The sequence below is a fragment of the Heterodontus francisci genome, chromosome 6 (genome assembly GCF_036365525.1).
Source record: "Heterodontus francisci isolate sHetFra1 chromosome 6, sHetFra1.hap1, whole genome shotgun sequence".
Lineage (NCBI taxonomy): Eukaryota > Metazoa > Chordata > Chondrichthyes > Heterodontiformes > Heterodontidae > Heterodontus > Heterodontus francisci.
The window spans coordinates 103,504,144-103,519,592 of NC_090376.1; the positions used below are offsets into that span (position 1 = coordinate 103,504,144).

The following is a 15,449-nucleotide window of genomic DNA, read 5'->3' on the forward strand; positions in this document are numbered from 1 at the left end:
CATGTAAATAGGTTAGTGTAACTAGTTTTTCTCCTAACAGCTACCTGTATGGTTCTATTCAATTAAGCTGCCATACATGCACTAAGTTCCAAAGAGTTGGCGCAATTATTTCCTCCGTTTCTTCTCCACCCACCACTGCACCCACCACCCCACCCCCCACCCTCCCACTGATCCTTTAGATGTTACAGTTACTCAAACTGATGCTGAGGGGCGAAGGTGGCCGAGTGGTAATGTCACTGAAACAGAGGCCCAGGCTAATGCCTTGGGGACATGGGTTCAAATCCCACCATGGCAAATGGTGGAATTTAAATTTAATTAATAAATTCAATTAGTTAATAAAAATCTGGAATTGAAAACTAGTCTCAGTAATGGTGCTGTGAAACAATCATCGAATGTTAAAAACCCATCCTTCCTGGTCTGGCCTACATGCGACACCAGACCCACAGCAATGTGGTTGACTCTTAGATAAAAACAAGAAATGCTGGAAATACTCAGCACGTCTGGCAGCATCTGTGGAGAGTTCTGAAGGGTCACTGACCTGAAACGTTAACTCTGCTTCTCTCACCAAAGATGCTGCCAGACCTGCTGAGTATTTCCAGCATTTCTTGTTTTTATTTCAGATTTCCAGCATCTGCAGTATTTTGCTTTTATTCTGGTTGACTCTTAACTTCCCTCTGAAATGGCCAAGCAAGCCATTCAGTTGTCAAAGGTATTAGGGATGGGTAACAAATATTGGCCTTGCCAGTGATGCCACATCCCATGAAAAGAATTTTAAAAACACAACATCCAACTGGTGAATGGCCTAATGATCTGCGTACAGTGATAGTCCAGCTTTGTGACAACTGAATGCTAAAAACACTGCTTCTTTAATGGATTAACTTCAACAATCTGGCAATAGCGTCTTACTGTTAGAAGCAAAAAAAGGTTTTAAAAAATACAAATGCCAACATTAGTACCTTTCTTTTCCCCATTCTGCCTCAGGAGCCATCTTGGCTCCTGCCACAAATTCTGCTTCCACTCTCCCTTCAGTTGCCCTCCCCAGCTGCTATCCCAGTCTCTCTCTGACTGTTCTCAACCACATCATCCGATTCAATCCTCAGCTAAGCTTCTGACCTCGTATCCTCTCCATCACAGTGACCACTTACATTCACCTACGTAACATCGCTCGCCTAAGCCCGAACCTCAGCCAATCTGATGCTGAAACCCTCATCTATGCCTTTGTTGCCAACGTTCTCCTGGATGACCTCCCATCCTGAAACTTCCATAAACTTCAGCTCACCCAAAGCTCTGCTGCCTATATCTTATACCACGCCAAAGCTTCACACACCCATTAAACCTCTGCCGTTGCTGATATTGGTTCCAAGTCCCCCAACCCTGCCGATTTAAAATTTTCACCTATGCATTTAAACCCCTTCAAGGCCTTGCCCCACCCTATTTCTGGGACCTCCTCCCATTGACCAGAATCTTAGCTGGGCCAGCTACATAAATACTCTGGCTACAAGAGGTCAGTGGCTGGGAATTATGTGGCGAGTATCTCACCTCCTGTCTCCCCAATGCCTGTCCATCATCTACAAAGCACAAGTCAGGAGTGTGATAGAATACTCTCCACTTGCTTGGATGGGTGCAGTTCCAACAACACTCAAGAAGTCTCGACACCATCCAGCACAAAGCAGTCAGCTTGAGCGGCACCCCATTAAAACATTCACTCCCTCCACCACTAGCGCACAGCAGCAGCAGTGTGTACCATCTACGAGAGACATTGCAGCAACGCACCAAGACTCCTTCAACAGCACCTTTCAGACCTGCAACCTCCATCAACTAGAAGAACAAGGGATATAGGCAACTGGGATCACCACAACCTGAAAATCCCCCTCCAAATGACACACCATCCTGTTTTGGAACTATATCCCTGTTCCTTCACTGTTACCAGATCAAAATCCTGGAACTCCCTTCCTAACAGAACTGTGGGTGTACCTACACCACACGGACTGCAGCAGTTCAAGAATGTGGCTCAACAACACTTCCTCAAGGGCAATTAGGGATGGACAATAAATCCTGGCCTTGGCAACAATCACATCTAACAAATGAACAAAATAAAGCCCTGCACCCAGCTCCCAACCAATCTTGCTTCATTCCACCTTCCCTTTGCCTCACCATTTTGTAGCCACATAGGCCTCGTCCTCCTTCTGGAATTCCCTCTTTAAATTCTTCTTTCCCCATCCCCCCAGCTCCTTCTTTAAGATCTTCCTTAATATCCACCTCTTTGACAGAGCCTTTGGTCATGCTCCTTAATAACTTGCTTCAGCCCACTTTTTTTTAAAAACTTGCATCTCTGTGAAAGCAGCATGAGACATTGCTTCTTTATTAAAGATGTTATATAAATACAAGTTTCTGTTTAAAATTTAAATACTCAAACATAATTTATAGACAAAAATGTGCTCATTTCACATTTCCTCTAAATATTTTGAAGTTTTTTTTTCATGTTTTTGACCTTCATGGTGTTGCTTTGTGTGGTGTAAAACGTTACTAACGTCTTATTTCAAAATTAAAATTAGCGACAGTACTTTAGGTGATCACCAGGAAGCTGAAATGGAAGTATTGCTGAATTAATACAAGGGAACACAATGATTAGCTGAGAGCACTTTGAAATGACAAACTCAGTAATTCCTCCAAGCTGGTTGCCCTTCAATATCGACACCACTGACTGATGAAATAAAAAAGTCAATAAAAGGAGTAATTAATTACAATCTAACTTTTTGAAATGATATTGATTTGATTTCATCTCTAAAAATAAACCATTCCACAGCGGTGAACTGAAATTCTGTCAATATCTGGAGGTAACTGCAACTAAGGTGCTTACTTCAAAACATCCATTATGCATATCTACAAGATATTGAGGAACAAAGCTTGCTTCTGTTGACTCCAATCTACTTTCTCAACTGGAAACAAGTCCACATGTAAACTGTAGCATTCAAGCTTTGATTAGCTGCTCCTCATTTTGGCAGACCCCAGCTACTCCACTGCCTGTGCTAAGTTTGGAACTGTCATGTTGACATTAGGTCAGTGTACTTAAATGGAGATTGGCTTCTGGCAGAGCTTAGCAAGAATGCCAGCACATCATCATCCGCCTTCTCCATTGGGAAGTCAAAAAAAAAAAATCCCTTACCTCGCAGCTCGTTTCAACATTTAGAATAAGTGGTGTACCAATGTGAGCAGCTCTTTCATTTTGGCTGCTCAGGAGATAAGAAATCAACTTGCACCTGAAGTGGAGTGGAAAGTCTTTTTTCCTAATTAATGTGCATTTTTGCACAACAGAGAGCATTAACTCCAATATGGATTGACAACTGAAGAGAAATAAGAAATTATGTAACACCTTTCACAACCTCAGAACTCCCCAAATTGCTTTACAGCCACTGATGTATTTCTGAAAAGTAGCTGTAATGTAGGAAACGTAGCCGCCAAGCTGCACACAGCAAATGCCCACAAACAGCAACGTAAACATGATCAGACAACTTGTTTTAGTGTTTTTCCTTGGAAATAATGGCACAGGGCCTTTTATATCCACTCAACAAGGCAGATGGGCCTCAGCTTAACATCTCCATTAGTGCAGCCCTCCCTCAGTACTGCACTGAAGTGCCTAGATTTTGTGCTCAAATCTCTGGAGTGGACTTGGAGGCAAGAATGCTACCGTTAAGCCATAGCTACTACTCAGAAAACAATCCTATTTATTTAATTTAAAGTCCCACTTTCCAGGTAGTTAGTAATGGAGTCTGTAATATGGTTTCCTTTGAAGGGGTTGGGAGACACTGAGGTAACTCAAACCTGAGAGTGACTTCACATAAAACATGCAAATCCCCCTCCCCAAAAAGTCCAATTATTAAACTAAAAGCTTTAAATTGGTAGTAGCTGATGAAATAGTTCACCATATATTCCTTTAAGAAAAAATGGGAATAATTAATAAAGGTCAGACGACAGTGCGGGTGCTGGTTACACAATTTACGATGGGTAATTATTAATCACTCGGGGGGAATGGAGCCTGAAAATCTGGCCTTGGGTTTTGCAACAGGACGCAGAGATAGAATAAAGCCTGCAGATATCATGCACATTACAGTCAGTGGAGATAAAGCTGAAATTCACCAGCCAATTCGGCCTGGTCTGTCTTAAATTATGTTGCATCGCTTGATTACTACTTTAAAATACCTTCCAGACCACCACCACCCGATACATAACCTCACTTCCACCTGTTACAATTTGTCTTTGGTATAAAAGTTAATGAGACATTCTTTCATTAAACAAATATAAAACAAGCAACCTGCATTGATATCGTGCCTTTAACTTCCTAAAAATGTCCCAAGGTGCCTCAGAACAATGTAATCAGACTACATTTGACACCAAGCCACATATGGAGAGATTAGGACAGGTAGTTTTTAAAGGAGCAAATTCGGGGATAAAGAGATGCAAAGGTTTTGGGTGGGAATTCTAAAGCTTGGGTTGAACAGTGTATGAAAGTAAACAGTAAGTGGTATTTAACTCAAATTAACACATTTGATGATTCCAGATGTGGATGGAAAGTAAATTAAATGCAACACAAAGCTAATTTAAAAAAAGGGAGAATAAGGTACTGGTGGTACAGGGTGACTGTCCAAAATGTCTGGAAGAAATAGTCCTCTTAATAATGCAATGTCTGAAAATAACACTGAATGAGAATTCACAGGGCTGAACTGGTTGGTGGCAGTACTGCTGATTGAGGACCAGTCTGAGGCAAAGACTAAATTCTGCAAATGCACTGCAGTAAATTTATACTCTCACCCATTACACACTAAGTACTACAGATACACAAATAAATACATACTTTCACTCTTAACTCATTAAATCCAACACTAATATCGCACGTTCACTCAAACCTGCCACTGATCTTGTTGCCCTTTAACTTCCTGGTCTCAAAATTCCCAGATGGTTCCCCACCCCCTCCCCTATTTTACAGGACAGTTTAAGCTGGATCACCGCCCGCCCCCTCCCTCCACTTTGAGCTCTTACCTGCTCTTATTAACAGATCCAGCTGGTTACGTCCCTCATAAAGGGCAGTGGTCATTTTAAGCCACCTCCCCTTCCTTCCCCTCCCCACCCCCCAAAATAATAAGAAAGCAGAAATTCTTAATGCAAGACTCCAGATATTGTGCAGTCTTCCTCGGTCAAAGCAAAGGGGGAAACAATCCGGAAATCAGCAGCACACCGAAGCTCTGGAACAAGGAGGGGGGTGGGAGAAAAGAGAACTAAGCTCCAACTCACCCGACTGCTCCTGTAAGAGAATATGCAGCAAAAGGGGGCAATGAGCCCCCTCCTGCCAACTGCTTGCTGCAACCTCATCATTACATTTGCAAGCCCGTCCCCCTGGTTGTGGGAGGCCATGAACAGGCTGCAGCAGAGCCACCTCCAGCGCTGGGTGCAATGGTCGGCGCCAATGTTTTGCTAGACTTCCTGGATAAAGGTCGATCCATGTGCAGAGCAGTCGGTGCATCGGCACTTCCTGGAGAGGCGGGGTCCCTGAGCATTCAATAGGCGGCTGCTGCAGGCTCACTGAATAACTCACCTTTGCCTCTCCGAACCTGTGTATTCACCCTGACCACTGCAGTGAAATAAAAGCCCATGCATTCCCCATCAGAGTTAACCATCGTCCCTGAGCCCACTTACCCAAATATTGAGTGGGGAACAACACATTCAACAGAAACACTTGTCTGTCCCACTCTCCCCCTTTATTTCAGATCATTCCAACCAATTATCAAATGATGTGACTGACTTTGCTTGAAAAATAGCTAACATTTCAGCACTATGTCTGGCTAAGTGCTGTAATTGTTTCAAGAAAAATATTTCACTCGGACTATATTTTTGATTATTTGAGCCATGTAAATGTTCTTTCAAAATCTGCAACTGATGAAAAAAAAATCTCCCTCCAAATGTTTGTAAAACGCTATTTTGAAAAAGTGCAAAATTCTTTGTTCGAAAGATCGTGCATTTATACAGCACCTTTCACGACCTCAGGATGTCCCAAAGCACCTAACAGCCAATGAGATACTCTTGAAGCATCACTGTTGTAATGCAGAAAACACCACAGCCAATTTACACACAGCAAGATCTTACACAACACAGTGTGGTAATGACCAGATAATCTGTTTTCCTGATGCTAGTTAAGGTAAATATTGGCCAAAATATCAGGGAAATCTCCCCTGCTTTTTTTCCGAATAGTGCCATGCAATCTTTACATCCACCTGAGAGGACAGATGGAAGGTCACAGACCTGAAACATCTCTCCACAGATGCTGCCAGAACTGCTGCGTATTTCCAGCATTTTCTGTTCTTATTATCTTAAAATAAAGGCCCCATTTGCTTGCTTACATTGATATATGAAGCCTTATGAGACTATTTGAAGAAGGGCAGGGACTTCTTTCAGTGACCTGTTTACAGATTTGGTCTCCTTACCTAAGAAAGGATATACCTACCTTAGAGGGGGTGCAAAGAAGGTTCATTTGATTTACTGCTGGGATAAGAGGGTTGTCCTGTGAGGAGAGATTACTCCCTGGAGCTGAGACGAATAAGAGGTGATCTCATTGAGACATATAAAATCCTTAGAGGGCTTAACAGAGTAGATGCTGGCAGGCTTTTTCCCCTGGCTGGAGAGTCTGGAACTTGGGGTCACAGTCTCAGGACAAGGCACAGCCATTTAGTACTGAGATGAGGAGAAATTTCTTCAGTCAGAGGGTTGTGAATCTTTGGAATTCTTTACCCCAGGGGGCTGTGGATGCTCAGTGCTTCAGTATATTCAAGATAGAGATCAATAGAATCACTACTGAGGGAATTAAGGGATATGGGGATAGGGCAGGAAACTGGAATTGAGTTAGATCAGCCATGCTCTTACTGGATGGCGGAGCAGGCTCTATAGGCAGTATGGCCTACTCTTGCTCCTGTTTCTTAGTTCTTATGATCTGGTTACAATTCCTTCCCCAACTGATATCAAAAAACATAGATTAACTAGTCATTTGTCTCCTTTGCTGTTTGTGGAAGTTTACTATGCGCAAATTGCTTGCCACATTTGCCACAAAGCAACAGTGACTACACTTCAGAAAATGAATTGATTGAATGTGAAATGTTTAGTGATGATAAAGGCCTATTTCAATGCAAGTATCTTTGGGCAACTTTATTAGGAAGCACTCGGGATTTTTATCACCTCACCACATTGCTACAGGATACGATTCAGACCATGAGGATCAGGTAGAGGAACCTCCACATTTTGCAACAATGTTTTAGTGTTAGGAATGTTCTAAGTCAGTGACTAAATTAGCACTTAGGAGTGCAGTTCTATAAATAACTAACTTGTGCAAAGATTAAACATACTTTTCAATTCTATGAGTAGCTGAGTAAACCATTGCTAAAATACCAGCACCCATATTTTTCCTTTCCTTATTAAATGCTTTTAACTACAGAAATTCGAGAGTCAAGTACCTTTGGTGTTGAGACTCACTTGATGAAAAGCACAATTTTAAAATCTAACAGATAAACCCTGAAATTTATTGATCATCAATTGCAATTTGCTATTGGAAAATATCGTGCAGGCCACAGGTACAGCAATTTTGCAATTTATGTGCGTCAGCTCTTATAGATTGAAATCAAATTCTCCACAATGAAATGGCTTGAAATTAAAGGAAGATGGTAGAGTAGACAATCTGAGTCCTCTCTGGTGGCAAGGTTCCTGGACCACTGCAGGCATGAATCACAGAGTCACTGGCACACTGCCCACAGATCTCACTGGACTGTAACCTATAGACAGTGCGGTTAGAATTTTCTGATCTGTGCTCAGGTGAGCCAGAGATCCAAACCAGAAAACCACCTGTGCGTTCAACCTGCTGGTATGACTACAACCTTAGGCAGCAGAAACAAAATTCTAGTATTGTCAACAGAACAAAGACTAGGCAGAGTTAATGTCATAGAAGCCTCGAATCATATAACACAGGAGACCATTCGGTCCACTGTACCTGTGCCAGCTCTTTGAATGATCTATCCAATTAGACTCCAATTATCGGACTCCACTGTTCTTTTCCTGGAGCCCTGAAATCAATCACGATAGTATGTAAAATTTATGTAATTATACTCAAATGGCAGTTAACTTTAGAAAGAAAAATGTTTGCAACTCTGGCTTCTTGTGCATCTCTCACTTCCTTTGCCTCATCTTCCAACCTTCATAAACTTGAGCTCTTTCAAAATTCTGCTGCCCATATCCAAACTTGCACCCAAACCCACTGTGCCTTGCTGATATACATTGATTCCTGGTCTACCATACCTTGATTTTAAAGTTCGCATCCTTGTGTTCAAATCCCTCCATGGCCTTGCCTCTCCCTATCTCTATCACCACCTCCAGTCCTGCAACGTCCAAGAACTCTGCGCATCTCTAACTGTGACCTGTTTTGAATCTCCCACTTCCTTCACCCCATCATTGACAGCCATGCCTTCAGTTTACTAGGCCCTAAGCTCTGGAATTCTCTTGCTAAACCTTTCCATCTCTAAACTTCTTTCCCCTCCTTTGAGTCACTCATTAAAACCTACCTCTTTGATCAAGCTTTTAGTTACCTTCTTAATATCTCCTTTTTTGGCTTGGTCTCAAATTTTGCCTTATTCTGATGTTTTACTACATTAAATGCACTATATATAAATTCAAGTTGTTGTTTAAAAAAAAAAGATGGCTTCCAAAATGCAATATGAAATTGTGTGCCGTTTAACAGTTGTCTATGATGGCATTGATAAAAAAAATAACACCTGGCTTTTCTCTCTCCACAAAGAATCCTTTGCAAATACATTTTCTGGGGAGGATAGCTTTCCTTTAATGTAATTTATTCAAAATCAGTTGAAGTGTCATTGAACCCATGGGTCATCAACCCAGAATGCGCTATAATTCAGATCTCCCATATTTCATGATACAGATTAAGTGAGTGGAAGAGCTTCAAATAAAAACTGTTCCTTACATTACTCACAAATACAAATAAGCATTTTTAAAAGATAGACATGAGCCTTCGTTGTGCACCTCTGGTTACCCTGTTCTCAGTGCTGTTTTACTGTCTAGCTGCAGGCTAATATATAGATTATGTTACCTGCAACAAAAGATCCTGAACCAATCTAACAGTTGCAATAGCCTGGAGTCCCCTTGATCTGTGATGGTGTGATGGGTGAATAGCCAACTAATGCACTCATTTGAGAGGCACAGTAGTGTTGCAGTTACGAATCCTATCTGTTACCAAGATGGTTGATCAGTCGAAAATGCTTAGGGATGGAGTGCGGTTAAAACAAAACTAGAATATTGTATCAGCTAATACTCTGACTGTTACTGATACCGCGTGGTCTCTCATTGCAGTACGTGCAGACTAACACTGTAAATCTTGAATAAAGTACAACAGAAAGAGAAATGGAAGAATTAAAATTTTGTGTCAAAGAAGCACTAAGGTTCAACCAACAAGATGTACGCTTATCAATGCTGAATACTGATGCAGCCCCCTGTCACTGGACTAATCGCAATCTCAGTGACGATGACCTGGGTTCTTAAATGTCTAGGGTCAAATAATTATGGCTTATTAATTTACCAGTACTGTATCAAGAAGTGAATCTGAAATATTGCCCATTGGCTTCAAGTGCTCAGTATTGGACACCAATTCCACTATGTACAAATTTTAGAACATCAAAATGAAACACAGATATTTGTCTGTGGAAACCTGGTCCATCCACAAATATTTTTAAAACATAATTTCTACCTTCATTTTCAGCTCATTGTCCCTAAACAACCAGTGTTTGAAGAAGGTATTTACAGAGCAATGTGTGTAAAACTGCAGTGCAGACCTCTACAGTAGGAACTGCAAAGCTTAATTCTCAATGCAGAGAAATGTGAAGTGATTCATTTGGGTAGGAAGAACATGGAGAGACAATAGAATAAAGGGTGCAATTCTAAAGGGGGTGCAGGAGCAGAGGGACTTAGGTGTATATGTGCATAAGTCATTGAAGGTGGTAGGACAGGTTGAGAGAACGTTAATAAAGCATACAGTATCCTGGGCTTTATTAATAGGGGCATAGAGTACAAGAGCAAAAAAGTTATGTTCAACTTGTATAAGACACTAGTTGAGCCTCAGCTGGAATATTGCATCCAGTTCTGGGCACTGCACTTTACAAAAGACATGAGGGTATTGGAGAGAGTACAGAAAAGATTTAGGAGAATGGTTCCGGGGATGAGGAACTTTAGTTATGAAGGCAGATTGGAGAAGTTAGGACTGTTTTCCTTGGAGAAGAGAAGGCTGAGAGGTGATTTGATAGAGGTGTTACAACCCGGTGAGAAAGGTGTCTAGGGGTCCCTCTCAGCCTTCACCTGGTCTTACCATAACGGGATTTAATTTTAAACACAATGTTTTTAGCTCCCCCTTGGTGAATCCTTGTTTACTGCTTTCCAATTATAAGGCAAAGAAACCAGCACAACAGGCTTTCTTAATTTTAAAGAAGGAAAGTTGAAATTTATTAAAGGTAAACTTAAACTCTAATTCAGTTAATGCCTATGGATACACGACACGCCCATGCTAGCATGCATGCATGATACACACATGCAAATACAGACAGAAAAGAGAAGAAAAATAAAGTGGAAAAGGTTGAGGCAATATCTGAAGAGTTTTTGTTACGGTTCTTCGAGCTCACTGTAGAGTCCTTGATTGTAGGTAGATCTTGCTTTTTGTTGAGGCCCAGTATTCTTCTTAAACCTTGTTTGCTGTAGGAGACTTTTCTTTCTTGGGGTTAATGTGTCTTCAGTGGATTTAGAGTCTTGGGAGAAAGAGATGGGAGCCGACAGGAGAGATCTTCTCAGTCCAGGAGCAAACAGACACCCTCTGAGTTCAAACTGTTTGTACAATTCAGAAAAACCCAGGTTGCCAAGCAATGTGACTAACTGGTCTGACCACGTCTTGGATTCTGTCACCTTAGCAGTCTCTGGAATGCTCCTCTTACACACAACACCTGATGATCAATGTCCATTGTGGGTTGAATGTGTCAGGGAATTGTCATTTGTCCTTCCAATCACTGTCTGTTAATATGCAAATATCTTTTCCAGCCACAGCTGATCTGTTTAACAAGTCCTTTCTTCACTCCAATAACAGTTTAAAATCAATGTTCCTGACAAAATTAATGTGCCTCATACTTGGCAGGTGGGGGCCTAGCATGATATCTCCACACCCAGTGGAATTAAATGCGATTTGAGAAAAGCGCATTTCATTAAAAGGGTCGAGAGAAAATCTAAGATACAGAAAAAAACATGCATTTCTTTCATTCATTCACAAATCCTAAAACTTAATAAAATCATTCCTTTTTTGGCATCCCAATAAACATGTGGTTCTTTTTTGGAGAAGTTTCTCTTCAGGTTGCCCATTTCCCTGGATGTCTTGGGTCTTTGTTCCTGCTGAGGTAATTGTTTTTCCCAGGAGTCAGTACTGGGTGTGTCTAACCTGAACTCTCCTTCAGTGCTTTGCCGGTTCATGCAAAGGCCTTTGTCTTTAGGGGGATGGATGGTTTTCTTTTTTCCGACTGTGGGGAAGGATTCTTTACTAATCTCCCCTTTGTCCTTGAGGACACTCCTGCCTGCAGGTATTTGTGCAGACTCTACTGCACTCCCCTGTGGCATTTCAACTCGGTGAGGCATCACCCTCACGGTTACTCTGCCCTCTGGGGGTATTTCTTTGTTTCTGTGGGTTCCTGTAAATGCTGTTAGCAACTCTGGTGGGGTGCTTCTCATGTCTGCATTTACGTAGGGGAATGTTGCATCTAACTTTTCACATTATTCGGGGTTGGCTAACTGGACAGTAGGGGTTTTCATCCAGGATTCCTCCCAGACTTCCTTTAATCTGCCCTGTTGGTCACTTTTTCCCCTTCTCTTTCTAAACTTTTGCCAGCCTTCTGCCTGCCTGTCCCCTTTTGTTCTCAGCAGGGGTCACTTACAGTTCACCAGCCGTCTGCTGGAGGGTCCTCCTAACACCGGTACAGGACTTACGGGTGCAGGTTTCACTGTAGATTGGGGTTTCCCCTCAACCTGGCACATGTGGCAACTCCTGCAGTACTCCACCACACCTTTGTGGAGTTTTGGCCAATCAAACCGCTGTCTTATGCGGACTTTGGTCTTTCATATACTGGCATGTACAGCCACTGTAGTCTCGTGGGCCCTTCTTAATATTTTTATGGTATCTCTGCGGCACCACTAACAGGTGAAATACTGCCCACTCCTTGCTCTCAAGTCCGTGACAAGAACTCCATTTCCTCATCAGTACCTCATTCTTTAAATAGTAGCAATCAGGGACTCCATCTGCTTCACTGTCATACTGGGCAGCCTGTGCTAAGTCACGCAATACTGGGTCAGCTTGCTGAGCCACAGCGAGGGAAAATCCATTTAATTCATTCCCTGGGTCTCCTAACTTTCCTTTCTTCCCAAGACTCCTTGGGCTCCTATCACCTTCCCGTTTGTCCTTTTCGGATTTGTGGGGGTGATTAAGAAAGGGTTTCCCCTGGGATACCGACTTATAAATTAAAGCAAACTCATCAGCTAGAACAACTGCTCGCCGGGCTCTCTGGACCAGCTGCTCCTCTAAATGGGTCTTTATGGAGAGTGGGAGAGAGTGTTTAAATTCCTCTAACAGAATTACTTCTGAGATTCTCATAGCTGAGCTGTACTTTAAGAGCCCTTAGCCACTGGTCAAAAACCAGCTGCTTACTTCTTTCAAACCCCAGATAAGTTTGATTAGCTTGCTTCTTGAGGGTTCTAAACTTTTGGCGATAGGCTTCGGGTACTAATACATTTGCCTCGAGGATAGCATTTTTTGTCAGTTCATAATCTGATGAACTCTCATCTGGCAACAGGGCTTTTCCAGTTACCTTGCTTTGTAGTAAAAGAGGCCAAGTCTCAGCTGGCCACTTTAGCTACTGTGCCAGTTTCTCAGAGGACACAAAAAGTGTTTCTACATCTTCCTCATTGAATTTTGGAAATTAGTTGAGCTAGTTTTAACAATTCTGTACTTAGCCCTGAATTACACACCTCCATATTGGCCATGCTTTCACTGGGGTTACTCTGTCGCCCCCTGGTTAACTCAAGCCGCTACAGCTCTCTCTCTTCATATTCCTTCGGGAATATTCTTTCTCTCTCCCACCCCTGCCTTTCTCTCTCTCTCTTTTCCCTATCTCTCTCTCTCTTTTCCCTCTAATTCAAGTTTCCTTTGTTCCAATTGTAGCTTTGCTAGTAATACCCTGTCAGGATCTACTTCTAATCCTGTTTCTGCTTCTTCAGATTAGAGGGAAAAATGGTTGGCCACTAGCCTTAGGAGTTCAGACTTCCGAGCCTTGCCAATTACAGTGATCCCACACTGCTCAGCCATTTTCCTCAACTCCTCCAGAGACAGTGCTTTTAAATTATCCCAAGTTACTTCACCCTGGCTTGAGAACTGCTAGCTTCAGTTGCAGACATGTTAGTATTCAAGCACACACAACCATAAGAAAACCTGTATTGAAATCTCACTCTTTTTATGATTGGGAACAATTTGGCTTCCCATGTCCAATTTCTCTCGTTTGTCTGTGGGTAGATTTCAATACACTAGCACCCAAATTTCTGTTGCGTCCCGGTAAGAAAGGCGTCTAGGGGTCCCTCTCAGCCTTCACCTGGTCTTACCGTAACAGGGTTTAATTTTAAACACACAGTGTTTTTAGCTCCCCCTTGGTGAATCCTTGTTCACCGCTTTCCAATTATAAGGCAAAGAAACCAGCACAAACAGGCTTTCTTAGTTTTAAAGAAGAAAAGTTTAAATCTCTTAAACTTAAAACTCAAATTCAGTTAATGCCTACGGATACACGACGCGCCCATGCAAGCATGCATACATGATGCACACATGCAAATAGAGACAGAAAAGAGAGGAAAAATAAAGTGGAAAAGTTTGTGGCAATATCTGAAGAGTTTTTGTTATGGTTCTTCAAGCTCACTGTAGAGTCCTTGATTGTTGGTAGATCTTGCTTTTTGTTGGCGTCCAGTATTCTTCTTAAACGTTGTTCGTTGTAGGAGACTTTTCTCTCTTGGGGTACATGTGTCTTCAGTGGATTCAGAAGCTTGTGAGAAAGAGATGGGAGCAGACAGGAGAGATCTTCTCAGTCCAGAAGCAAACAGACACGCTGAGTTCAAACTGTTTGTACAATTCAGAAAAACCCAGGTTGCCAAGCAGGTTAGCCATGTGACTAACTGGTCTGATCACGTCTTGGATTGTATCACCTTAGCAGTCTCTGGAATGCTCCTCTTACACACAACACCTGGTGATTAAGGTCCATTGTGGGTTGAGTGTGTCAGGGAATGGTCCTTTGTCCTTCCAATCACCGTCTGTTAATACGCAAATGTCTTTTCCAGTCACGGCTGATCTGTTTAACAAGTCCTTTCTTCACTCCAGTAACAGTTTAAAATCAATGTTCCTGACAAAATTAATGTGCCTCATTCTTGACAGGTAGGGGCCGAGCATGACAGAGGTATTTAAAATCATGAGCAGTCTGGATATAGTAGATAGAGAGAAACTGTTCCCACTCTTGAAAGAATCAAGAAGGAGAGGGCACAGATTTAAAGTATTTGGTAAGAGAAGTAAAAGTGACACGAGGAATTATGCAGTGAGTGGTTAAGGTCTGGAATGCGCTGCCTGAGAACATGGTGGACGTAGATGCAATTGAAGCATTCAAAAGGGAATTAGACAGTTATATGAAAAGGAAGAATGTACAGGATTATGGGGAGAAGGCAGGGGAATGGAACTGAGGAAATTGCTCTTTCAGCGAGCCAGTGCAAACACAATGGGCCGAACGGCCTCCTTCTACACTATAAAGATTCAGTGATTCTGTGATTCAATTCACATGCAGCTAGCAAAGCAAATGCTCACTGTCTCTGGTGACACTGTTTATATTGCTGCCTCTGGTGGTACTCTTTATATTGCAGTCTCTGTGACACTGGTTCGATTGCTGTCCCTGGTAGCAACGTTTATATTGCTGTCCCTGGTGGCACTGTTTATCTTGCAGTCTTTGATGACACTGTTTATATTGCAGTCTCTGGTGGCACTGTTTATATGGTTGCCTTTAGTGACACTTATTCTATTGCTACCTCTGGTGATACTCTTTATATTGCAGTCTCTGGGATATTTATATATTGCAGTCTCTGGTGATACTCCAACCAGGTTTCTGATTGTGGCCCCTGCCACAATATCAAAACAGCTATCAAAGTCACAAATGCTATCCTATGTGACTGTGACAAAGGAAAACTATCCCTCCTCGTCCTTCTTGACCTGTCTGCAGCCTTTGGCACAGTTGATCACATCATCCTCCTCCAAAGCCTCTCTACCATCATCCAGTTGGGTCAGCCTGCACCTGCCTCGTTCC

The 15,449-nt window shown here is 42.2% G+C and overlaps 1 protein-coding gene across 9 annotated transcripts in view; it reads right to left on the reverse strand.

Moving 5' to 3' along the window:
• The window catches only part of LOC137371471 (ETS-related transcription factor Elf-1-like), a 179,251-nt gene that overhangs the window by 53,071 nt on the left and 110,731 nt on the right, over positions 1-15,449 (reverse strand). Inside the window, exon 1 of one of the 9 annotated variants that reach the window (XM_068034126.1) lies at positions 8,027-8,083. The exons of 7 other annotated variants lie outside the window; for them this stretch is intronic. Coding sequence is in view for 1 of the 2 variants with exons in the window: in XM_068034125.1 (XP_067890226.1) it covers positions 5,038-5,092 (55 nt within the window). In the remaining variant the exon portion in view is untranslated. Of the gene's footprint in view, positions 1-5,037; positions 5,118-8,026; positions 8,084-15,449 lie in introns of those variants that run through there. One more of the 9 variants, XM_068034125.1, reaches the window with a different exon arrangement.